At 39.9% G+C, this 22,295-nt stretch overlaps 1 protein-coding gene across 7 annotated transcripts in view; it reads left to right on the top strand.

Annotated features, from left to right (window-relative positions):
* EML4 (EMAP like 4) overlaps nucleotides 1-22,295 on the top strand; it is a 156,591-nt gene that overhangs the window by 54,214 nt on the left and 80,082 nt on the right. For 4 of the 7 annotated variants that reach the window (XM_084512674.1, XM_084512673.1, XM_084512669.1 and 1 more), the window contains exons 1-2: nucleotides 12,736-12,817; nucleotides 14,091-14,147. The exons of 2 other annotated variants lie outside the window; for them this stretch is intronic. In XM_084512674.1, coding sequence (XP_084368800.1) covers nucleotides 12,751-12,817; nucleotides 14,091-14,147 — 124 coding nt within the window. In that variant the 5' untranslated portion in view covers nucleotides 12,736-12,750. Of the gene's footprint in view, nucleotides 1-12,695; nucleotides 12,818-14,090; nucleotides 14,148-22,295 lie in introns of those variants that run through there. One more of the 7 variants, XM_084512670.1, reaches the window with a different exon arrangement.

Below are 22,295 nucleotides of genomic sequence, written 5' to 3'. Positions count from 1 at the left end.
GGAAGGTTAAAAAGGCAAACTTCTAATTCTTCCTTCTCAGTTACGTGTTTTGAAATTACTTTGTGAATGTTTCTTCCCACATATAGGAATACAGGTTGTTTTGCAGCGTAGCACCTGCTGCGGTCCTTTCTGATGCAGTCAGTTGCAGCTCAAACAGGTGCTCAGGTTTAGTGGAAGAGAGTTTTTAAAGGCTGTCTGCTTAATGCTCCAGTGCAATTAAATCCTGGCTGTGTTTGTAGAAGATAGGATCAGCGTGCGTTGGAACAATCAATATGAGCCATAAAAATAAGGCGCTTTGTTCATTTTGTTGTGAATGTTAAACTAAGCGTTCTGAAACGCCAAACTACAGTGACCTTTAACAAGAGCTGTGCATTCAGTGCCAAAGCTCCAGCCAGCCTCTTGCTAGGGGAGACCTTGCATAGCGCTTTGTTATTATTTTATTTTCTACAACATTGTCAGCTGTATTGCTGAGGGAAATGGCTGTATGGTGAATGCTTCATGAGTTTGGTTTTCCCTAAAGCCACTCTTAGTGAAGCTGCAAATCATGGTTAAGAGGATTTCTGTGTTCATTTAATAAAAACAGGAAGTTAGCAGCCCTCAGAGTTGCAAAGGCAGAAAGCATGAAAATAGTACAGCTCAGGGGTGCAGTGTTAAGGGGCGGTTAGGGCAGAACTGAGAAGAATTCTGATTTAACAAACAAAAGATGACCAGAAAATATGGTCCCCCTCCCACTAGTTGAATGTTTTTAGGATGGCTTTATATTTAACATCCGCTTCATAAATTTTACATTCTTGGATGCGGCTGATACCTGTCATATAACATATGGCTTAAACAAATGTATTTAATTTAAACTGACACTGTTTATAGTTGTTCTGTTCAAGCTGCTATCTTGTTGAACAGAGCCTGCTATCTAGTGTCTGTATCCAGCTGACCTATGTGGAGCTTCTTTCCAGTTTGGCTCTCCTGTACCTTGAGAAATATGTTTGCAATTGTAGAAGGAACTCCACTGCCCTGATAGGAGGCTAGCACTCCTCCCCTCACATAAATCCCTATTTTCTGGAAATGTTCCCTATTTTTCATGGGAACATTTCAAAAGCAAACCCAGAGTAGTGGATGCATCAATGTTTATTGTCAGTTGTGTCCAGTTCAGGTGGACCTGAACTGCTCTGTGTGTTGTTTAGGCAGCAGAGCACCTTCAGGACACTCATGTTTTGTGTCGGACAGTGCTGCGTTGTGAAGATCATTGGGAAGGAACCCAATATTCATTGGGAAGGAACCCAATATAATAAACTGAAAAAGGGAATGCCTTGCTTCTGGAGTTAGTTCACTTTACTCCATAACATGAGGGATCATATCTACAACAGTACTGGGGCAGCAGCCTACGTGGGAAAAGATGACTCTCTATTATTAACTACAAAGATCTCTATTTTTTTTTAGACTTCAATTATACCATCTCAATTTTTAAGATGGAGCTAATATATAAATGACAAATTAGTGACATTTTTTACTGTAAGGAAAATGTCTCTGGTAGTTAAATAGTATTTCAGACTTTGGTAATGAATGAACTGCAGTGGACCAGTTTTCAGGTTTACATTTTCCTAGGAGAAAAAAATGACAGAACTCAATGTACTACTATTTAATACGAAATAATTTTCACAGGTAGACCCACCTAGTGCTTTAATAGCCATCAGTGAAATTATCTGTTGAAGAAGCACATCAGTGCTTTTACTTTTACTGACCCTAAAAACTTCTACTGACCCTACGATACCATAAAACATTTTTATCTAAGAAACTAAGAAATTAAGCCAGCATAATTTTATTTATGCCATCTTTATGAATTTATTAAAAACTTCCCTTTCTAGCAAAACAAATGTGGGAACTATAGAATACTCAAATAATTTGAAAAAACAACTATTTTAAAACTCTGATGGAATAATATTAATAGCTATTCTTTTTACAGAAGTAGCCCTGAGAATCAATCACTGGGAACATAACGCTATAAAAGAAGGAGTAATAGTGTCATATAATATTTATGGTAGCATGTTGTCCAAATATTGCTTAGCTGTAGTTTTACTAAAATGTTATTTTTATATCTTGTATCTGTGAGAATGCCTTATTTTAAAATCTTGTAGGAATTGCTGTACAATGTTAAATGACAGCAGAGTAAACTAATAGCCTTGAGGTAAGTCTCTGCTCCCTGTTCCTTCAGCTGGAGTGTTTCGCTGACTTCTGGTCTGTCCACTGCTTTGCTCAAGAGGCAGGCTGTGTGAAGTGCTGTGTCCCCCTTCCGCCCAGGCTTAGTCCTTCCTACCAAATCAAATCTGCCAACAGTGAATCTAGTTTAAACTGCTAATTTGCCAGTGACCCAAACCAAACCCCAACTAAAGAGCTTCATGCCAAGTGTGGGCTATTTCCACTCTAATCCTTTTACTGAAGGGTGGCACTTTGTAAGCAGACCTCTGGAAGCATTACCGGGAGCATTTCGGGGATGGCTGGGCTCGATCCCACAGGCAGTGCCTGGCTCCCTGCTCTCTGTGGGAGGGTGGGCACTGTGCTCTGTCCTGACTGCATCAAGTTGCTCTGCACCATGTGTATACCCACCTACACGTGGGGCAGAGAGGTGAGCAGCACAAGGTGCTGCTTTCGTTCACCTTGGTGAGAGGTCTCCTTGTCCGCTGTAGCAACAGACGAGTTTGTGTGGCTCTCGGAGCTGGTGATTAGGATCAGGATGCAAATTCAGCTTATTGGTTTTGCTCTATTTTCCTTCTAACGCATCTGCTGCTGAAGGACATAGCAATTGATTTTTAAATGAGAAAAGGAAGGAGACAATGCAAATTAGCTGTGTTTTGTTTTCTCACATCGGTTTTAATGCCATAGACCTGATTTCATCAGTGGAGACAAAAAAAAAAACAGCAAGATACTTCCTACAAACTGTTGTTTAATTTAATCCTTCTCTCTACTTCTCTCCACCTCCTTCCAACACTTGTATCCTTCATGGCTCTTGAAGAATGCTGTAAGATCAAACTGATTTCATCTGATTGCACGTATGCTTTAAAACCTGCAATTGGCTTCCATGAGAGCAAACCCTGACCACTTGATAGTGATGAAATAGTTAAAATCAGTTGCCTAATTACCTCTTAAATGCGTTATTTAATAAAATTCTCCTTTGGTGAAGAAGAAAAAAAAAAGTGATTGGAATTTTGTCAGGACACTGAAATAAAATCTGTTGTAAGTCCTCTGTTCAGAAAATCTTTAAAGATATTAGGTGTCATCATTTGTGATCAACATCTGCTGTCTCCTGAGTTTGTGTTGAAGGGGCTGGTCTTCACTGTGAGCCACCTCGCAGGGCCAAAGACAACAAGGAGTTGTATTGTGGTGGTGGGAGAAAAGCAAAGCAGTTATATTAAGGATTATTTTTGAGATACAGATATATTTGTTTAAAATGTAAATATCTTAGCTATTCAAGTACTGCTCGAGTGATTGGCAACAAATGATTTATTAATGATTAACATCATGTAACTTTGCACTTTATTTTCCTATGAGGTGGCAGAATCTAGGCAATTTGACAGAAGTGACAAACTAGATATTTGATTGGATGATGACTCTTAGTTTACAAGGCAATAAATTTGAAGCAACCTGAATGCAACCTCAAATGATGCCTGTAGAAACATAAAACACAAAAGAAGACTTCAGAAAAAAGGTCTGAATTTTTCTTTCCTTGATATTCAGTCCGTCTTCTTACTGTTACCTAATATCACTCCTTTCCTTCTGGTGTCCTGCAGTATAACTTGGTAGTGTGTGCTTTCCAGTAGTAGCCTTCACTTATGCTGAAAATAGAAAAGACATATTTAAGCTGTAAGTACAGCCAATGGAGAACTATTACGCCTGTCAAAATGTCTAGTATCACAGGTCTGTTGCTTTCAAGTAGATTTTGCTACAGGCGTACTATCTTATTTTAGTAACTCTCTAGCGCTGGTTGAAGGAAATAGCTTAGTCTTTCTGTTTATAGAGATATGAGGCAAAGCACTTCTACCAAATAAAACTTGTACTGAAGATACAGCATTGTCCATTGCTCACTGTACTGCAAGCTACTGTGTTGATTTCAAACTCATTGTAAAATAAATGGCTGATACACTTTGTCTTCTAAAGTTTTGTTTTGGCAAACTTCAGAAGCTGTGGAGTGGACTTAAAAATGTAACAAAACAAAACATACACACACACACACACACAAAAACACACAAAACAACAACAACAAAAAAAAAAGGACAAAAAAGAAAACACAACAATGGAATTGTTTTGGCTGAGGATTAGAAAAAGGAAGAACATGGGAACTTTGGGGTGCCTTGGACTGAGTATTTTGATGGTCAAATGGAACCTATGGTATATATGCTTTTAAAAACAAATATCCAAACATCTTGGTTTTGGTAACTAATTCAGAGCACTTTACTAGGTTTGGTACATCTTTCGTGTATGAAGACTGTCTTGAGGTCATCTCACTGACTTCAGAAGTTTTGGAATACTAAGGAAAAACATAGACTATAAATATAACAATGCCTTACAATGTCCATAATTTAAAAGCCATATAGCCAGGTCCTGTCCTTTGATTCTCCAAAGCTTTATGGAGTGCTTTCATCATCTTGCAAGCTGATAAGAAAAAAAGTGTTTACAGTCCATTTCATAGGGAATGTATAATTCAAAACTAAACAATATTCTCAAGTTTTTTGTAGGATAGCACTTGGTGCTTAAAAATAAGCACACAAACACAAGCCCCAGAGACTTGCATAAAGAAAAAATTAAATAGTTTGTCTAAAAATCTTGTGGTGAAATTATTCTCTCATCAGTCTTGATCATGTAAGCCTGCACATATGTAAGTGTGCAGCTGTCTACACGAAGTCTACTGGCTGCATGGATTGGGAATATCCACTTGTATTTAGAAAATATTTTAAAATTAAGAAAATACAAATTTAGTTCCTGTGTGTTGCTAATGACAGGGCAAATTTTGTTGCTTATCCTGTGCCCTTCAGAGTTTATAGCAGTCAGTGGTTTCATTTTCTCTGCTAGGGAAGAAGTTGTTTTTAATTTGGTCCCATAATCTCTGGTATTTTATCCACTTAGAACATAGACTTTCATCCTTCTCAAAGAACAGATGAATAAACTCTTCATCTGAGGCTGGATTAAATTTCTGCTCCAGTCAATATGTCCCTATTGGCTTCAGTATGTTTTGGATTGTACTCTTGTTTTCCAGCACTAAACACTCAAAGATGGCTAGGTGGATCTGGAATACAGAGGCTTCTGGTTGGAAAAGAAAAGGGCACAGTGAACTTGACTATATACTGCTGCCTCCAACATCACCTCCTGGGCTGATGGTTTTGCTGTGTATGAAAATGGATCTTATGTAATCTGATACCATCAAATTCCTGTCACTTCTGAACTTTGGTAGGTCTCTGAAGCTTTAGTAGTAAGCTGGATTCTTGAAAAATACAACTATATTTCTTAATATTTCTTAATGTTACCAAGGACCTCCTCCATTTCACTGTGTTTTTGTTTTGTTTTGTTTGGTGGTGGTAGGTTTTTTTTGCCCCTATTTTGCTATGTAGTGTTTTTTTTTTTTTTTTTTTTTTTTGGCCCCATGGCATGGTATGTCCTTGTCCAGAGTACACCACAGCTGTTTTATCCCTCAGTTTGGTTAGACCTTTGTCACTGCACACCAAAACATTTTCTGTTTTTCTTCCTCTAATTAGCTTTTTTGTTCTTGCTTTGACCTTTAACTGTTCTAACAGGATTGATGGTGCAGAGGAAGAAGTTATTTTTCTTGATGTATAAATTTATTTTTTTTTTCTGGCAATATCAAAGTATATTTTTGTATTAAAAAGTTGACCTCAGTCTTGACCTGTCAAACAACTAATTACAGTGGTAAGTTGCTTGTTGTTTTCTGGTTATCCCTTTTTTTTTTTCCTTTCCTTCTCCAGAGACACTGGCAAAGGTATCAGTTGTGTCAGTTTTTAGTAACATTAACATTCCTGCTGTAAGAATAAATCGGAAATCAATATCTAATTTCATTTCAGTAATGTCATTCAAACTTTCAAGTAAACATGATTTCTACTGTGGCATATTTAGTTTTTTGATTTGTTTCGAAGGTCTCCTTGACCTCTTTGGTTGTGCTTAAACCACACTAGTTCCTTTTAATGACAATTCTGTACCAAATAATTCATGGAAATAGCATGGCTTGTTCTTAGTGGTCATTTTTCTCTCCCTATGATCTGCTTCAGACAGTCTTCCGTGTTATGTTCACCAAGTTTTAAAGTGAACATGAAATATGATACTGAGAACAAAACTGAAAAACAACAGAGGTAAAAAGTTCCAAAAGTTCCATCTTTGTTTTTTGATATGTATGATATCTATTACGTTCTTCCAACAGCATAGGTTGTAAGTCCTGTCTTATTAGGATTTCACAATATTTCAATCCTATGTATGTAAACAGACTATGGTGTTTACTATTATGACCCATTTTATTGAGAGTACAAAATACTCTGACAAGTAGACTTGAAGGAATGACACAGATACGAAACTGTCCCTTCAGATTCCCTTTGAACCACTTCATTTGATAGTCTGTGCCATCAGAAGAGTAATTAATTTATGGACTGTACAGCTGTTGTATGTAATATGTCAAAACTGTGTGGCTGTAAATGATATTCTGATAAGGTCAAGCTCTGAGGTGTTGTAATAGCTGACAGTCTGACACCTACATCGCATTTGCCTGTACAAAGTAATATTTAAATAGGAGATACTGTGTTCGTGCAGTGCAGTCCCAAATACAGGCAATCACCCCACCCCTCAGGTGGGATGCTTGGGTCCTGGTGGTGTTCGTAGGAGTCTAGCAGCCGAAAGGCGTTCCAAGCTATCGGGGTGAAGCCAGGATACTATCTGTGTCTTTTCTCCCTCATTTACTCACTATACTGAGGCGGGTGGTTACGTCTGAGCCAATCTCTGGGATGACTTTCAGTCCCTCTCCACCATCAGTTTCCATGCACAACGGGGATTGCTCCACACTGGCACAACTGCTGGGCCAGGCAGCCAGCCGTGCGAGCACTGGCTGCATCAGCAGATCTCGTGCTGGACATCCTTAATGAGCATTAATGCTGTGGCCAGGATTGCCCTTTTTCATTAGTGTTGCTTTCATAATGGCTCTTCCGCTTCCTCAGCATTTCAAAGCGGATAATAAATTAGAATCTCTTTGTCATAAATAGTGGACTAGTTTAAAAAAAATGTGCTGAATGTAGTTTAGAATGACTTTTAAAAATAGCAAAAATAACGTTGTGGCAATGTGTTGGTGGAAGCAGCCAACACCTGGAGATGTTTTGATAGGCAAGAGTGGCATTTACTCTATTTGAAAGAATACACAACTCTTAAACATGGTAATATCTTTAGAATTAAGAACTCTATTTTGAAAGGGCTTTGTCAGAAAACATTTTTGCAGTTGTTCTCTCCCTTCTCTTTTTGTAGACATGACCTGAATGGCTTGTCAGTTAGGCACTTCACCACAGCTAGTCCACAGCCTGGACTTCGTATGACTAAGACTTACCAGTTAGTTGTCTTCAATAAAAAACAAAGTTTTGCTTATTGCTTTCAGAAAATGGTAATGCTACATGTTTAATAATGTTGAATGGTTTACCACTATCTTTGAAAATAAAATTTATACAAAATTTCTATGTTCAAAATTGGACCAGAGGTGAAATTGCCGTGGACCCTCAAAAATACAGGCTGCTCCTAGCAGGGATGCTGCTGCTCAGGCTCCTCCCTTTCCCAGGGGGCAGAGTTGCACGTTTTCACGGGCCACTGTGTAGAATAGGCAACAGCTGTGGTCTGGAACATGTGCCCCAAATAAAATTCACTGGAGAAACCTTTTCCTGGCTGTGTTTTAGATTTAATACATTTTCATCTTGTTTGTTGGCTGTTTCCGTACTGCTTTTGATGGGTAGGCAGGAAAGCAGCTGCAAGCAGTCTGCTTTGCAACTGCTGCTATCAGGCAGCGGAAGGCATGCTACAGCTGTGGTTTGATGTTATGTTTGGTGAAATACCAGCCTCCAGCACTGCCACCCTTCCCACTCTCGTGCCAGTGTGCTGCCACCTCAGCAGGGCTGTGACAAACAGCAGTGGGCTGCTGATGCAGCTGCAAAACCACCCGGCAGAAACAGACATTCAGGTGGTTGCTCTGCATTTGGAGGAAATGTTATTTGTTTTATTTATTTAAGTTAGGTGAGATTTTGGTAGAAAAGAGAGAAAATAATATATATATTTACATTTGAATTTCCCAAGGTCATTGACTGCATGGTCACTGGTATGGTTCGGCTCTGGAGGACGGCTTCAGGATGGCTTCTAAAGATCAAATATAGATGTGTTGTTTCTGTTGTTTTCTGTATTTTAGCTTATTGTAGGTAAAACCTCCATAGCTCGGCGTAGGACTGGAACCTGCGTGTGCTGCAGTTATGTACTGTCTACACACCCTGTCCTGGCGCTGCTCATGCTGGGACTCCACTTGTCTGGCAATGACGAGGCAATGAAGCATGATTTACAAGCGTGGCTGTTTCACAGCCACCTTCCGTCACCAGAAGGGAGAGCTGCTGTGAACAGGAGCAGCTCCCACTGCTCTTTCCAGCAGGTGCTGCCACCCTGCTGTTGCAGTGCTGGTCGCTGTGCCATGTGCCATAAATCTGGCCTGGTGAGGCTTCGTGGTTTAGTTTGGATGGGTTTGTTTCTTCAAAGGAATTGTGTTGTTAGTGAAGAAATTGCTGTTCTCTTCTTGCTGGGGTGGAGGTAACACAGCAACAGAGATGCACCCAGCTGTAGGAAGGTGCTACCTCTTCACTGTGAGGGCAATTGCCAACTGAAACATGGTTGTGGTTTCTTTTCAGAAGAAAAGAAAAAAAAAAAAGGCAAAATAATTGAAGGATTGTTTTTCACTGGAAACATGATTAGTTTCATATATATGCAGAAATAGAATCAACTGGTGCTGCCATCTTGCAATTCAAAGAGTCATTAAATTAATCTCTGTATACTTGATTGGTTTATATTGATTAGACATAGTTATAGCTACAGGTTTTTTTTTGTTTTTTTCTTTTTTTTCTTTTTTTTCTTTAAGGAAAGGTAGGTACGGAGAGCTTCCAGTAATCCGCTGGAGGGAAGATAATGTAATCAACATGTTTGCCTTGTGCAGCAGCTGTGGTTTCTATGGTCTTCTGCGTTTGGACATGAAGAGATCCTGGTTCTGTGAAAACACACTTAAGCTTTTCCAAACTTTGCACAACAGCGGATATTTCCTCAGTAGCAGGGTCGCTTACCAAGGAAACTCGATAGTCACTAGAAGCCAAAAGAGGAAGATTAATGATGCCCTGGGAAGGACGCATCCTTTCTGCAGCCTGTGTGGCTGGGGTGCGGTGGTTTTGGTGGGGGTACCCCTAGCGCCCTCAGCTGGGCCAGGGTCACCAAAAGGCAATGGTGGGGGTGGCAGGGGACCTGCTTCTTCCTCCTCATTGCATCCAAGCGATGACTCAGAAGCATTCATGACTTACTGTGGCTCTCTGTAAAAGCCAGAGGAGCTGTTTGCCTCAGCCTCCAAAGACTGAGGGATGGAGTGGTTTTGGGAGCTTGAAAAGCTAAAATGTCTCAGGTGGCTCTTTCCTCACGTTCATCATCTGACTGATGCTGCTGCGGTCTTGGAGACAACCACTGTTCTCATCAGATATGTAATGTTCCCCCAAACCTCCATCTTGGGGGGGGATGGGGAAAGGGGGAGAAAAAAAAAAAAAACAAACACAGAAAAAAGAAAAAAAAAAGACCCACAACCCCCCAAAACAAAAACAAGAAACAAGCCATGCTTGTATAAAGCCCTTGGCTCTGTTCCTGGTCTTTTAACTTGCTTTATGATGATCAGTTGAAGAGTGTTTTTTCTTTTTCATGGCGTAACATTGTATTTTGCACTGCTAAGATGTGGAGAGATTTTTTTTTTCTGGGCAAAGGTTATTTGCCTGCTTCGTGTGTGTTTTGTTTTAGTCTGTGTCACATTTTATGTACTTGTATTGTCTTTTGTACTTATCTACAATACTTCATAGGAGTATTTTACCTCCTTATCCCCCCCCCCCACCCCCCCCCCCCGGTAAATATTGGGAAAGAAGAGAAGCCTGAGATGGTGTTTCAACCTGAAAAGGTCAGAGGAAGATAGCTGTTGAAGATAGCAGGGCTGCAAAACAGGGAGATGGCTTAGAAGGGCAGGTATGGGCCAGAGCTAGGAGAATGAAAAATCCTAATGAGTTCAGTTTTTCATTAGAAACTTAAAGGCAAATCAAGGAATTGTGTCCCAGGTCCTCAGATGGGGGTGGAATAGATGATGGGTGGGATGAGACTTCTGCTCATTGCCAGGGTGAGCAAGTATACAGTGAGCTGTCTGAAAACTATCTAATTTCAAATGTGGGTCTTCAGGTCATCATCCTGAAGCTGTTCTTCAGAGCTTAATGCCATAATGCAGATGGTTGTTTTTTTTTCTGCTTTCTTATATTGAGGAAATCCATACTTTTTAGAGCTGAAAGTCTGGGTCTGGTACCTCTGGAAATATCAGTTCATATCCTTTTGGTACAGTAGGAGATCCTAACCTTTTTTATACAACATGTTTATTCTCAAAATGAGTTGTACAAAAATTTTTTAGTTAGAACTCTGTTTGGTTGAACACTTCCTGCCATTGTATGTGTTTGGTCATTCTTTGGATCACTGAAGACCATTTAAAATGGCAAATCAAGCTCCTTTTGCTTTCCTCACCGTTCGTATTAGCACACACAACATCTCTTTGGCATAGCGAAGGAATTTTACCCACAATTTCTTTCTGGGCACCATAACTGTATTACGAAGGATGATAAGTTTTAAGTGATACCAAAATGTATGTCTGTGCATGTTAAGCTATTTCGTCCGTCCAGCCCACACAAGATGAGATTCAGTGTTTCATCTTGCAATGAGGATTGTTTCATCTAATGATGTGATGCAACCCAGTGTCTGGGGCAAGTTGAAAGCATGGGTTCTTGGTCAATCCTCATGCTGCAGCTGCGTGTTGAGGCCCTTGGCTTAGTTAGGGTTGTTTCCTTAATTGTGCCCTTGCCCTTTACCCTTTATCACTTTCCACCATGCAGCTTCTTAGGCTCTTTTTATTACAATTATTAATCACATTAGTTGTCCATCTTGCGTAATATAGCAGAGCTGGGTTCAGCTGACTGTCCTTCTGGTTGTTTTGTGTGTGTGTGTTTTGTTTTATTTGTTTTTTAAATCACTGCAGAGGTCAGTTTCTCTAGTGTATCAGGAGCTGCTGAAAAACAAAGATACTACTAAAATAATGTAGATTGATAATTCTGGAAAAACAAAACAAAAAACAAAAAAACAAAACAACAACAACAACAACATAAAACCTTAGTGTGCTGTCTCAACTATATGTGTTTTTGTGAGCCTTCTTATCAACTGTTCATTTGTGGGGGTGGAAAAAAGTGCTGCCCCTCCTTGTTTTTGAATGGAGGCATGGACTTCCCCTGTGTATTTTTTGACTATCCTGCTGTTGTCTGGAAATCAAAACTTTAACCCAGAGGTATTTAATATGCCTGCAAAGTTTGAAAATAAACTATTTGAAGCATGATAGAGAGATGAGGCAAAATCTATGCAATACATATTCACGAATAGCTTTGTTTTGACATTTATCTTGCTGTGTTCATTCTGCCAACTGGCTTCAGGCACGGCTACCAAAAGAATGAACACATGTTGCATTCATTAGTTCTCATCTGGCTGTGCTTCATCTTGCAAGACAGACAAAATCACGATCATACTAAATAGATTGTAATGCATTTGTAATACGAGGTCTTTTCTGCATAACAGAGTGGCGGCTTTGCAAAGCTGCTGCTCTTAAACCACGGCATTTTGCTTCATTTTAATGAAATGAATGCAAGTATATTGCCAGTGATGTCATTGCTTTTTTGCCTTGAAAGATGTCATAGGAAAAATATTCAAATATAATACTAAATAAACAACCGCCCCTTTGCCCTCCCCTCCGTGTGAACTTTTCATTTCACATTGCACTGTGACTGCCATTGGGTCTGTCCTCTCCAACACACACACAGACATGCTGTGGAACAATAATAGTTTATTTTAATTGATCCGTTACAGAAATCCTTTTCATTAGCTATTTGTGGTGGTTCTTAATGTTCAGACTGAGGGCAAATATACTGCTGTTGGCTTTTCCTAGTTAACATCACAGCATTAAAGCTGTATTTACTGTTTGCCGTGAATACATTGCGTTGCAGTCCCATCTGAAAGAGGCATGGCAGGGTGCCCGTGTGACAGCCTAATTGTTTTGGTTTTAAATGGAAGTGGTGCAGGATCTTGTGTGTGTATAAACAATGCTCATTTTCTGACTCTGAAGCAGGTCGATGAGCAGCTGGTGAATTCTGCTTCCCTTAAGGAAAATAAAAAAATAATAATTAAAAAAAAAGGCAATGCAGTCGTAACGCTGGGATCACTGATGGATAGCCAGCGCGCTGTGAAGTATTTCTGTGCTGCATGCGCCTCGTAAGTGCCTTTATTGGTGTATTTCTGACGTCTGAGGGCTAGCCACTCCCTGCGGCAGCCTGGGATTTTTGTCCCTATCCCACCCCCTTCAGCCTCTGGCTGAGGCTTCGGGCAGAGGGGCTGCGTTGAGCCCCCCGGGGTGGCTGCGGGCTGGGGATGGAGGGCAGCTTGCCCTGCCTGGTGGACGGCTGTGATCCCGCCACGCTGGGGAACTTCTGTACGGGTAAAGTACAGTCCTCTTGGGCAGGGGGGGAAAGGGAAAGCTGTAAATGCCAGGACGAATATTTATTTAGGTGATTGAGTTGACTGCAGCCGGCAAGGGGTGCTTGTGCAGAGGCTGAGATACTCACTGTGGTGCAGCGTCCTAACCTTGAGAAAATTTAAGGGGAAGAAAAAAAAAAAAAAAGATGTGTGTATAGTGGAGAAAATAACGGGGAGGTGATTAGGAAGTTAATACTCGCAGGGCACGATGCTTCTGGTGTGGTGGCTTTGGTGGCGTGCATGCTCAGCGCATCGCGGACCAAGCGAGAAGCGTGCAGAGTGACCCTTCCCACGCATGGGCCAGAGCAGCTGCTGTGCACCACGCTTCAGGCAGCACCTCGGGTTTGTGTCTCTGGAAAGAAAAGGAAGACGAAGCTCCTGCAGGGAAGCTTTGGCTGCATGCGGGCCTCTCAGGCAGGAGGCAGCAAAGATTCGTTCAAAGTAGGCGGTTAAAATAGCTCTGCCCGCCGCAGCCTGAGCTGCGTACGTATTTGTGTGTCTGTGTGTAAAACATGTATTTGTCCTTCAGAGGTAAGGGTTTTTTCCATTTTCATTTTTACCGGTGCCTTGGTAAAAATGAAATCTTTCAGCACAGACTTCCTATCTTTAAACAGTTGCTATCAAACCAGCCTCTGTTTAGTGTAAATCAGATAACTAATTGCAGCATTCTTGCCCTATCAACCAAAAGTTTGAGTTCAGCCTTTAGGAGGAAGAAAAAAAATACTAAAAAGACCACCAAATCCAAATAGAGACCAAATGTATTGTTCTTGTATATAGTAGAGAAGCATGTTATTCCCAATGAAACAAACTTCAGTGAGTAGTTCTTTGTCTGCTGATTCATGCAGTGCAGTTTTCATATAAGTACAGCATCTTGCCTATAAAAGCTTACACTTTCTTTTCTTTTTTTTTTCTTCCATAAAATGCATCTGTCAACAGGAAAGTTTGCTTAAAAAATAAATATGGGCAGGTACTTGCTGTGTAAATTTCTATGTGTATTTAATGGGAGAAAGAAGTGACCTTGCCGCACCGTGCTTTCTTAAAGTGAGCAACACACTGAACTTTATCTGCTTTAGAATTCAAAGCATTCAGTTTAGAATTTAAGATGTAGCAACCCTGGGGAAAGAGGGAGGGTGAATTGGAAATTTTAAAATGCTTCATACGGTCTTTTGCAGACTTGCACAATTTTGTGTGGTGGAAGAGTAAAAAGGGACTAACGTTTAACTGTTTATCTTCAGAACAAAATTCAGCAGAAGAGAAATTCTTATGGCTGTATCTGGCCAGCATTGTTACTGGTGAGTTGAGGGTTACGTGAAGATATTTCCATTGATTTTAATGGCTTTTTCCAAGAGTTTCTGTGATCCTCTGATTAGAACTATACCACTGTCTCAGACTTGAGTTCGAGGCATACACAGTTTCAGAAGCAAGTGTGGCATGATGGGCTGGCCTCTGAGATTTGCCTAGAAATCCAGCATAATAAGGTGTGAGAGATACGTTCTTTACTTAATGTTTACATTCTACTTTAACTCTTTTCTGCATCTTAGAAAATAATTTTGACTAATATCTTGATACAAGATTGAGGTTTTTGTTAAGAAAATGTTTACATCAGAATTCGTAGTTGAAAGAAAATATGACTTTGGATATTTTTAGCAATGTAATGTATTCTGCTGATTTAAAACTTCATTCCTACTTACATCATTAAACCTAATATACCCTTGTATAAATTTTTTGAGGAATGTGCCCTGGTTGACAAGTATACTTACAGTAGTAAGAAGCTGGTATGACAAAGAATCAACTGCTTTGTTCATATGACATTTCTGACCGCATTCTCGAGAGTTCCTTGCCTTAAGAATTTTTTGCAATGGTAATTGGTAACAAGAAGTTGGAAAAAGCCTGAGACTAAGTTGTAGAAAGATGGATTTTTTTTGACCACAGATGCTCATTCTTGCTTTATGTGAAGGAGATTAAGACCTTGCAGTAATGATATGGCATTTGGGATAAGGTTTGGGGGATGAGTTCTTAATTTATTATTATTATTATTTTTAATAAAGGTTCTACAATGATATGCTTTGTTATGAGAGCTGCTACTGCTGCCGTGTGTTACCTGTAGTGGTGACTTGTTTTGTGCTGGTGCTTGACAAACACAGAATCAAAGAAAAAAAACACAAAAAAAACTTCTTTGTAGGGGTTCTCCTGGCTGTTATTTCTGGGTATCATTTTAAATACATCCTATTTCTCATTTGTTGGTAGAGCTAAAATAAATCTGTTGTTCAGTGGGGAAGAAGTAGAACTTCCTTTTAATAAATGGAACATCAGAACTGATAGGGAACTTGTCCAGATTTTTAAAAAAGTTTGTAAGGTGTCAAGTTATGGATTTTTATTTTTTTAATATACTTATGTTTAATGAGCCTTTTGTAACTAAAATACAGGCAGGGTTTACATCATAACATGTCCTTTTTGTCTATCAAATTTGATCTGGGATAGAATTTAGCTTAGGTTATACAGGACAGGATAGAAATTTTTAGTTTGATCAAGGAAGATATTTACTTGCTCAGAAAACTTTAACTTTGCATGCTTTGCATTAAATATTTGCCTCCAGTGACATTTAGCATCACAAGCAGCACTTATAAATGGGTGTGGAAAAAAAATAATGCCACTCTCAGAGTCCCCAGAGATGGAAAATTGGTTGCTTTGAGGCTTCTACATTTATTTTGATACTTTTATCTTTAACGCCGAAGGAGCAGAGCATTCGCTTAGGTGCTGTGTCACAGTGGGGAGCAGCTGCTGCTAGAGGCATTAGTGGCATTTGTATACTCTCAATTTATACACTTAAAATATTATGATATTTGGTGTTTGGTTTAATAATAATAATGTTATTATCATCATTATTATTTGTTGTAGGTTTCAGTGTATTTGACACACACAATTCAGTTTCATATGAGAGTCAGAGCATGGCTAGCTTTAAAACGACCTTAACGTACTATTTCTGAGTAATTACTAGGTTACTGATCCACATTATCATTTTCATCTTCCAAAACAATGAAACTCAGAGACCGCATTCTCCTGTTCAGTTAATATATTTTTGCAAATGAGGGCACAATTCCTGCCAGCCTGCCTCACCAACCCACGCTGGGTTACCTGAAATGAGATTTCTAGGTGGCAAGACGGGAGAAATCTTCCAACACACTGCGAGCACTGCTGTGGGTTTGAATCCACCATTTATCCCACACCGCTCATGGTGGGAGACGAGGGTCGGGCTCTTGCCACCTGCTGAGGGCTCACTGTGGGACGAGAGTGCTGCCTCTCTGCCTCTGTTCGGTTTCTTGGGCCTGAGACTCATTTATACAGTTTTACTGTCAGGAAGAGGTACTAGCGAGAGCCTTTTGTTTCAGCTTCTTCAGCTCTTAGGTCTAGAGGTAAAATCCTGTCTCATTATAGGGTGTGAAAATACCATTGCTGCCTCTTAGAGACCCATAAACCTACTAGAGTTTGCAAAATAGTGTATGCTTGTTTCTAAATTCGACTTCATACTTCCTTATCAGGTTACTACAGCTTTACTTACTTTCTCCTACTAATTTGGCAGAGTTAAACGAACCTATTATTGAGCGCTTATATGAAGTAATTGTAAGTGCTGTTGGACTAAACAATATTTATTTGCTTCATGTATTAGATGAGCCCATGCTTAATGAAGCGAACTGTAAGCTCGATCAGCTGGTTCTGTTTCCAGGCTTCATCCCATTAAACATCCCCTCAAAGTGCCATTTACTCTTCAGATACCATTCCCTTTCCAGGTATTCATCCGGGAGCGAGGGACATGCCTCTCCAGAGCCAGCAGTGCCCAGGACGAGCCAGCAGAGTGGCACCAGCAGGGCAGCAGGCATCGTTCTGTCTGGCCAGGAGAGGTGTCAGGCTCCCATGCATGTCGCTGGCTGGAGACCTGGGTATGCCCCTGGGTGTCCTGCTTTCAGTGGCCCTGCTGGAGCAGGTGCTTGAAGCAGGCAGCCTCCAGAGGTCCCTGCCAGCTACATCCAGCCTGCGATGCTGCACAATGTTTTGCACATGCACACCATTAAAAATATTACAATGTGACTAAGAAACAACAACAAAAAAAAAGTATCCCTGGTACATACTTTACCAGATATCTGCGGTATTGCACAGTAATATATAGCTAAATACCTACTGTATTGCGCTGTAACACCAGTGCTATGGAGATATGAAATAAAGTCACAAATACAAAAGTCACCAGGGTTTTCCATCTTGCAGTGCTAAGAAGGCTATATTTACCTGACTCAGTGGAATTGTCTCACTTCTTTTACTTGGTAGTTAATATTCAGAAATGTGGTTTTGGTTTTTGTAATGTTTCTTCTGCTTTGCCTCTTCTGCTATCTCACTTCTAACAGTTCTAGGAATATGTATTAGTCATCAAGAGGGGGTTGAAAAGATGGTGATGATGACTGGTGCAGGGCAACGGTTCGCATTTTCTTAGGACTTGCAGAAAGTGCTAAGAAAGCTAATTTTCTTAGAAAATGCAGGGAAAGAGATGGTAGGAAGGACCAAGTGTGCCAGCCATTAGTCACAGTTTTTAGTGCATGATGAGAAGATGTTCTGGTGTATTATAATAACATAGACAGAGTTTAGGTGCCAGGTCTTCTGCATGTGTTCTTCTCTCCCACCATCATTTTTGTTCTTCATATGCTCTAAAATGGCATATTAATTTTTTGGGTTTTGCCCTTGTTTGCCTGTGATGCTATTCAGAAGTGCTTGAAACCATGAGAATACCCAGTCAGGTTACCTATGAAATGCATTGAGGGGAGCATTTCCTTCCACGAGAAGCTGAATGAGGTGCCTTCTCCACCCACGGGTCAAAACTAGGTCTTCCTAAAACTAGGTCTTCCTGGCTTTCAGAGGCACAGGCTGCCTTTCCTATTGTGCTTTCCTATAAGGACTTTTTGGTATGCACGTCACAAGGGATGGTCACACCTAGTCAGTGTGGGCTTGCACACGAGTTGCGGAGTACTAAGTGAAGGTGGGAATGTATAGCATGTTGACACAGCAGGTTAGTAAATGTGGATTAACAGCCTGGCATTTATTCTTGAGTAAGAGTATACGCTTGAGTAGTTACTACAGGGAACCTGTGATACTGTTGACTCCCTCTTCTCCTCACTCCCTGAGTTTATGTGGCCATACGCTGGGTTGTAGCCCAAAGTTGTGTGGTTAGAACATGCTGTTCAGGTGTTGCTGACTTCAAACACACCCATCCTGTGCTCGTATGCAAGTACTGGGGCCCATTTGCAGCTCAGCGTTTCTGCTGCTTGTGAATTTTTTGTGAATCTGTCCCTTATGCATAGAACAATCCTTCTTTCTAATGAGACTTTGATTGGTGTCATTTCTTAACTAAATTACTTATTTGGAGGAATAAGGAAGAAAATGGGCAAAGCATGAGGCTGCTTATTCATGATTCATGGCACTGGTGTTATTTAGTCACAACCAGATTTAATTCTTGGTTCTCTATAAAGTGTCTGCAGTACTTGATTACTTCCAATGCCAGACACATCTGTAATCAGTCCCATCTCCTCTACTATTTATAGTGATGTTCTTTTTACCTAAAAACTGTTGGTTTGTAGCAAATAGTGGGAAAAGAAACCCGAAGCTTTTTTTCTACTTCAAAGACTCCATCCATCTAATGAATAGATTATAGGTAACCTGTTTATGATACAAAACATGATGGAATTAAAAATAACTTAATAGAAATATAGTCCCTTTTATGTTTACGGAATTTGACAAATATTCCACATCAGAAATGTGTGTTTTTCTAAAGGATCCTTTTGAGAAGGAAGGAAAATGCATCCCTATGGAAGTGTTTTTCCCATGCAGGCAAATTCCATGCACACACTCATGATGGTTTCATATGATTTATCCATGGTGACTATGATACTTCGATTTTGTATGGGACTTTTACATAAAATATGTTCAAGGTGAAATTTTGAAAGGTCTTAGCCGAACTATTCTGAACCTAAGTATTTAGTCCCAAATGTTGAGTGATTTAATTTTTTTTTTCCCCTTAGAAGTTGTAGTATCATAGAACACTGTTTACGTGTCTGTGTTTGCTTGCAGGTGAATTGATTCAGAAGCGTGCCCTAACCTAAATAAAGATGACACCTAATTCCTCCTTGTCAATTGGAATTTTCCACTTTAAATGGGAAAGCAAAGATCACTGGGTTGTAATTGGAACTAAAATTTTGTTATCAGTGTAGTGTCCATGTACATCCCAGCTGACAAATGGGGAAAAAATGTAAAATTCTATTTATTTTGCTCTCAATCAAGAGTAAACAAGGCCTTATCTTTTTTTTATTTTATTTTATTTTTAATTATTTTTTGTTTCTTTTTGAGGGGGAGGGGGGGCTGTTTTTTGTTTGTTTGTTTGTTTGTTTGTTTGTTTGTTTTTCCCTGCTGGTGTTCAGTTTACTACATCCTTTTTCAGCTGTGCTCAGGCCTAATAATACCAGGATTAGGACCCGATACCATCATTGAAGCTGGCTTCATTTTTATCTATTAGTTTCTGTGGAAGCAGCCTTCATTTTCATGTATTAGTTTCTGTGGAACCAGCCTATCTGTAACTAACTTTAACTTTTTAAAATATATCTGTAAACACACATGTAGGAATATGTCCTTCTGTTCTAGAAGTCTTCCTCATCATGAATGAAATTAGCTTAATTTCACTGCTATATTATTTGTTCATAGGTTTAGAGCGTATGTGGAAAGTGATTGTTGTTGGTGTCCTTATTAAAGAAAACATGGCAACACCTGAAGGTAGATGTGTGGTCAGACTTGTTTAAAATAATATCCTTGGCAAACAATACCTGGTATCGTTTGCAGTTGCTCAGACCCGCATGCTGCAGAATGGCAGGTCTGATCACTGTGCAGTAGGTCTCACATCAGGTGGGAGCAGCTGCAGCAGCAGGAGAGATGTGAGCAATGCTTTCCACCCACACCTTGTTTATAGGAGGTGCTAACCTCAGAGCTTCGCTGGGACTATTAATTGCTAACACAATGAAACAAACGAGCTTAGCTAAAGAACTAGTCACTTCTTAAATTGTATTTATGATCAGTTTCCTTTTTTTGAGGGTGGTTATCAAGTTACACCAGTATAAGCAGTATTTCTGCTTGCTGTCTGGTCTGAAGTGTTTTCTGTGACACATAGTATGGACATATCCCTTTATTTCTCAATACTTTCTCCTCTGTAGTAACAGCAATGGAGATGATGATTAGTGTGCAGTGAGTGGTTGCAGTTACTGCCTTGCAGCTTGGCTGCGTGGAAGTCACAGAGCTTGTGCTTTGTCCTGGAACTGGAGCAGATAGCTTAGTGGTGTCTATACCAGGACTGCTCTGTATGAAGGAGTTTTAAGTCTTTTTCAACACTTAACAAACAAACAAACAAACAAAAATAATGGTGGTTTGGATGCACCTCGAGTAAGCAAAGCTGCAAGCAGGTGCAGAAGTTAGGGAGGTATCTCAGTGGAGGTAACCCAAAGTGGGATTTTGTGTCTGTTGCTCTAAGTGTTGTGCTAGATCTATCTCGTGACTAGAGAGATCTAGTCCCACACTACCCAAAACCAATGAACCTTTAAAAAACATATCAGAAGCAAACCTTGTGTCTATTTTTACCTACACAAAGAGATTTTAAAACCATCAAGTTGTATCCCCTGGTTGCAGCAGTGGGTTACAACTACAATTACATACTTCATCCACAAGTACTTCTGTCTCATTACAGCATATTTTCTTCACAAGGAAGTGAATGCATGGCCATCCTTAGCTTGTGGATAACAAAATGTAAGGGAGAATAATGACTTTGCAAGGTTGCTTTAGCTTGTCAGAGAAAAAGTTGGCCTTTTACTCAATGATCTCTCTTACAGAGAGGTAAAACAGTGGCTGCATGGGGTTGTGAATTAAGTGGGAAGAACTCGTATACTTGAAATACCAAAAAACTAAGATAATGCAATGAATTGATAAGTCTCCTTCCAGATTTTTGTGTTTATCTGAAATTGCTGTGTCACATAAGCAATGTGTGCACTGGCCCTGGTGCACACATGTATCTGCTGAGCACTGAAACCCATGGGATCCTCTTCTTCCCAGCAGACCAAGAGGGAACATGTCCCCTGCAGGGGCAAGGGTTGTTTTGGGAGGGGGAGCCCTGAGGCTGCTGTCAGCCCAAAACTGAGTCACAGTGGGCTGGTGGCCCGGGAGGAGCGTGGCATCTAGTGAACCCACCTGAAAGAGGTTAATTGTGGATTTGGGGAGGGATGGTACTGGGGGTATTCACTGCAAAGTTGAATTTTGACCCTGAAATGGTACCACAAAAGATGGGCTTCGGTAGCTTTCCCTTAAACGTGAAGAATAGCATGGGTTATGCTGTTTTTAATATCAATATCAAGAAATTAATCTCTTTAATGTGGACATACTCTAATATTGATATTTTCATACACATGTCCATCATTCCAGTAGGAGAATATTCTTGTTGTGTAAAAGTAATACTGAGCCTACAAGATAACATCCTACTGTGTATAAAATATAAGCAACCACTGGCAGAAGCACAACCTGTACAACACCAATTTATAAGTGTGCAGCATGAATAAAAACATATTTATTTGGAAAAGGAAATTAATAAAATAGGCCAGGACATTATTTTTCCTGACCTGATGGATAGTTACATTTATGATACTGGCTTAGAATAGCACAGAATGAGATCAAATAAACTTTGTTTGTACAGTTAGATACTTATTTATGACTCCTGGGGGAAAGAAAATAGAGCAGTGTGATGGAGCATCCAGGACAACTAATTGCAGAAGTGTTCCGACATTTCCATTTGAAATGTCTAACTCGATTCCTAGATAACAGAAGCTGAAGATCATTCATCTGTGTGTTTCATGATTTGAGATGAGTAACATTTTGCAAATAAACCCTGCATGGTACAAATAAATTGTATTCATCAAAGAAGAGGGTATGTTGCTTTGGCTGATGTTATCTCACTTAATGATTTCAGTGCTTTTCTGTTTTCCTTCTGAAATTAGACCTCACGACTGATGAGAATACAGTGAGTTTAGAGAGTAGAAACATAACTCCTGGGCAAAAATGTACTTTTTTAAAAGCACGCCACAAATAAAAACTCAGATTAGTTTGTTGCCTGAATAAACAATAAATATTTAAGATTTCAGAGGGTTTCCATAAGTTTCCTATTAAAACTATGTTGAGTACTACTGAATGCAAATGTTTTGCAGCAGAGGAGATTGACTACAGTAAATGGTGGATTTTGCCTGAGTTGTTGCAATGTGAAGATTGAGGGTTTTGCAAACTGGATTTTACTTGCACACCAACTTCCTTGCCCTCCAGATAACTGGTGGGTACTGCTTTGTGTAAATGAGTTGGCAAAGTACTCCTGGAAAGCC

Source organism: Aythya ferina (genome assembly GCF_964211825.1).
Source record: "Aythya ferina genome assembly, chromosome: 3".
Classification (NCBI taxonomy): domain Eukaryota; kingdom Metazoa; phylum Chordata; class Aves; order Anseriformes; family Anatidae; genus Aythya; species Aythya ferina.
The sequence above is the reverse complement of the archived record's forward strand: the minus strand, read 5'-3'. Positions and strand labels throughout refer to the sequence as shown.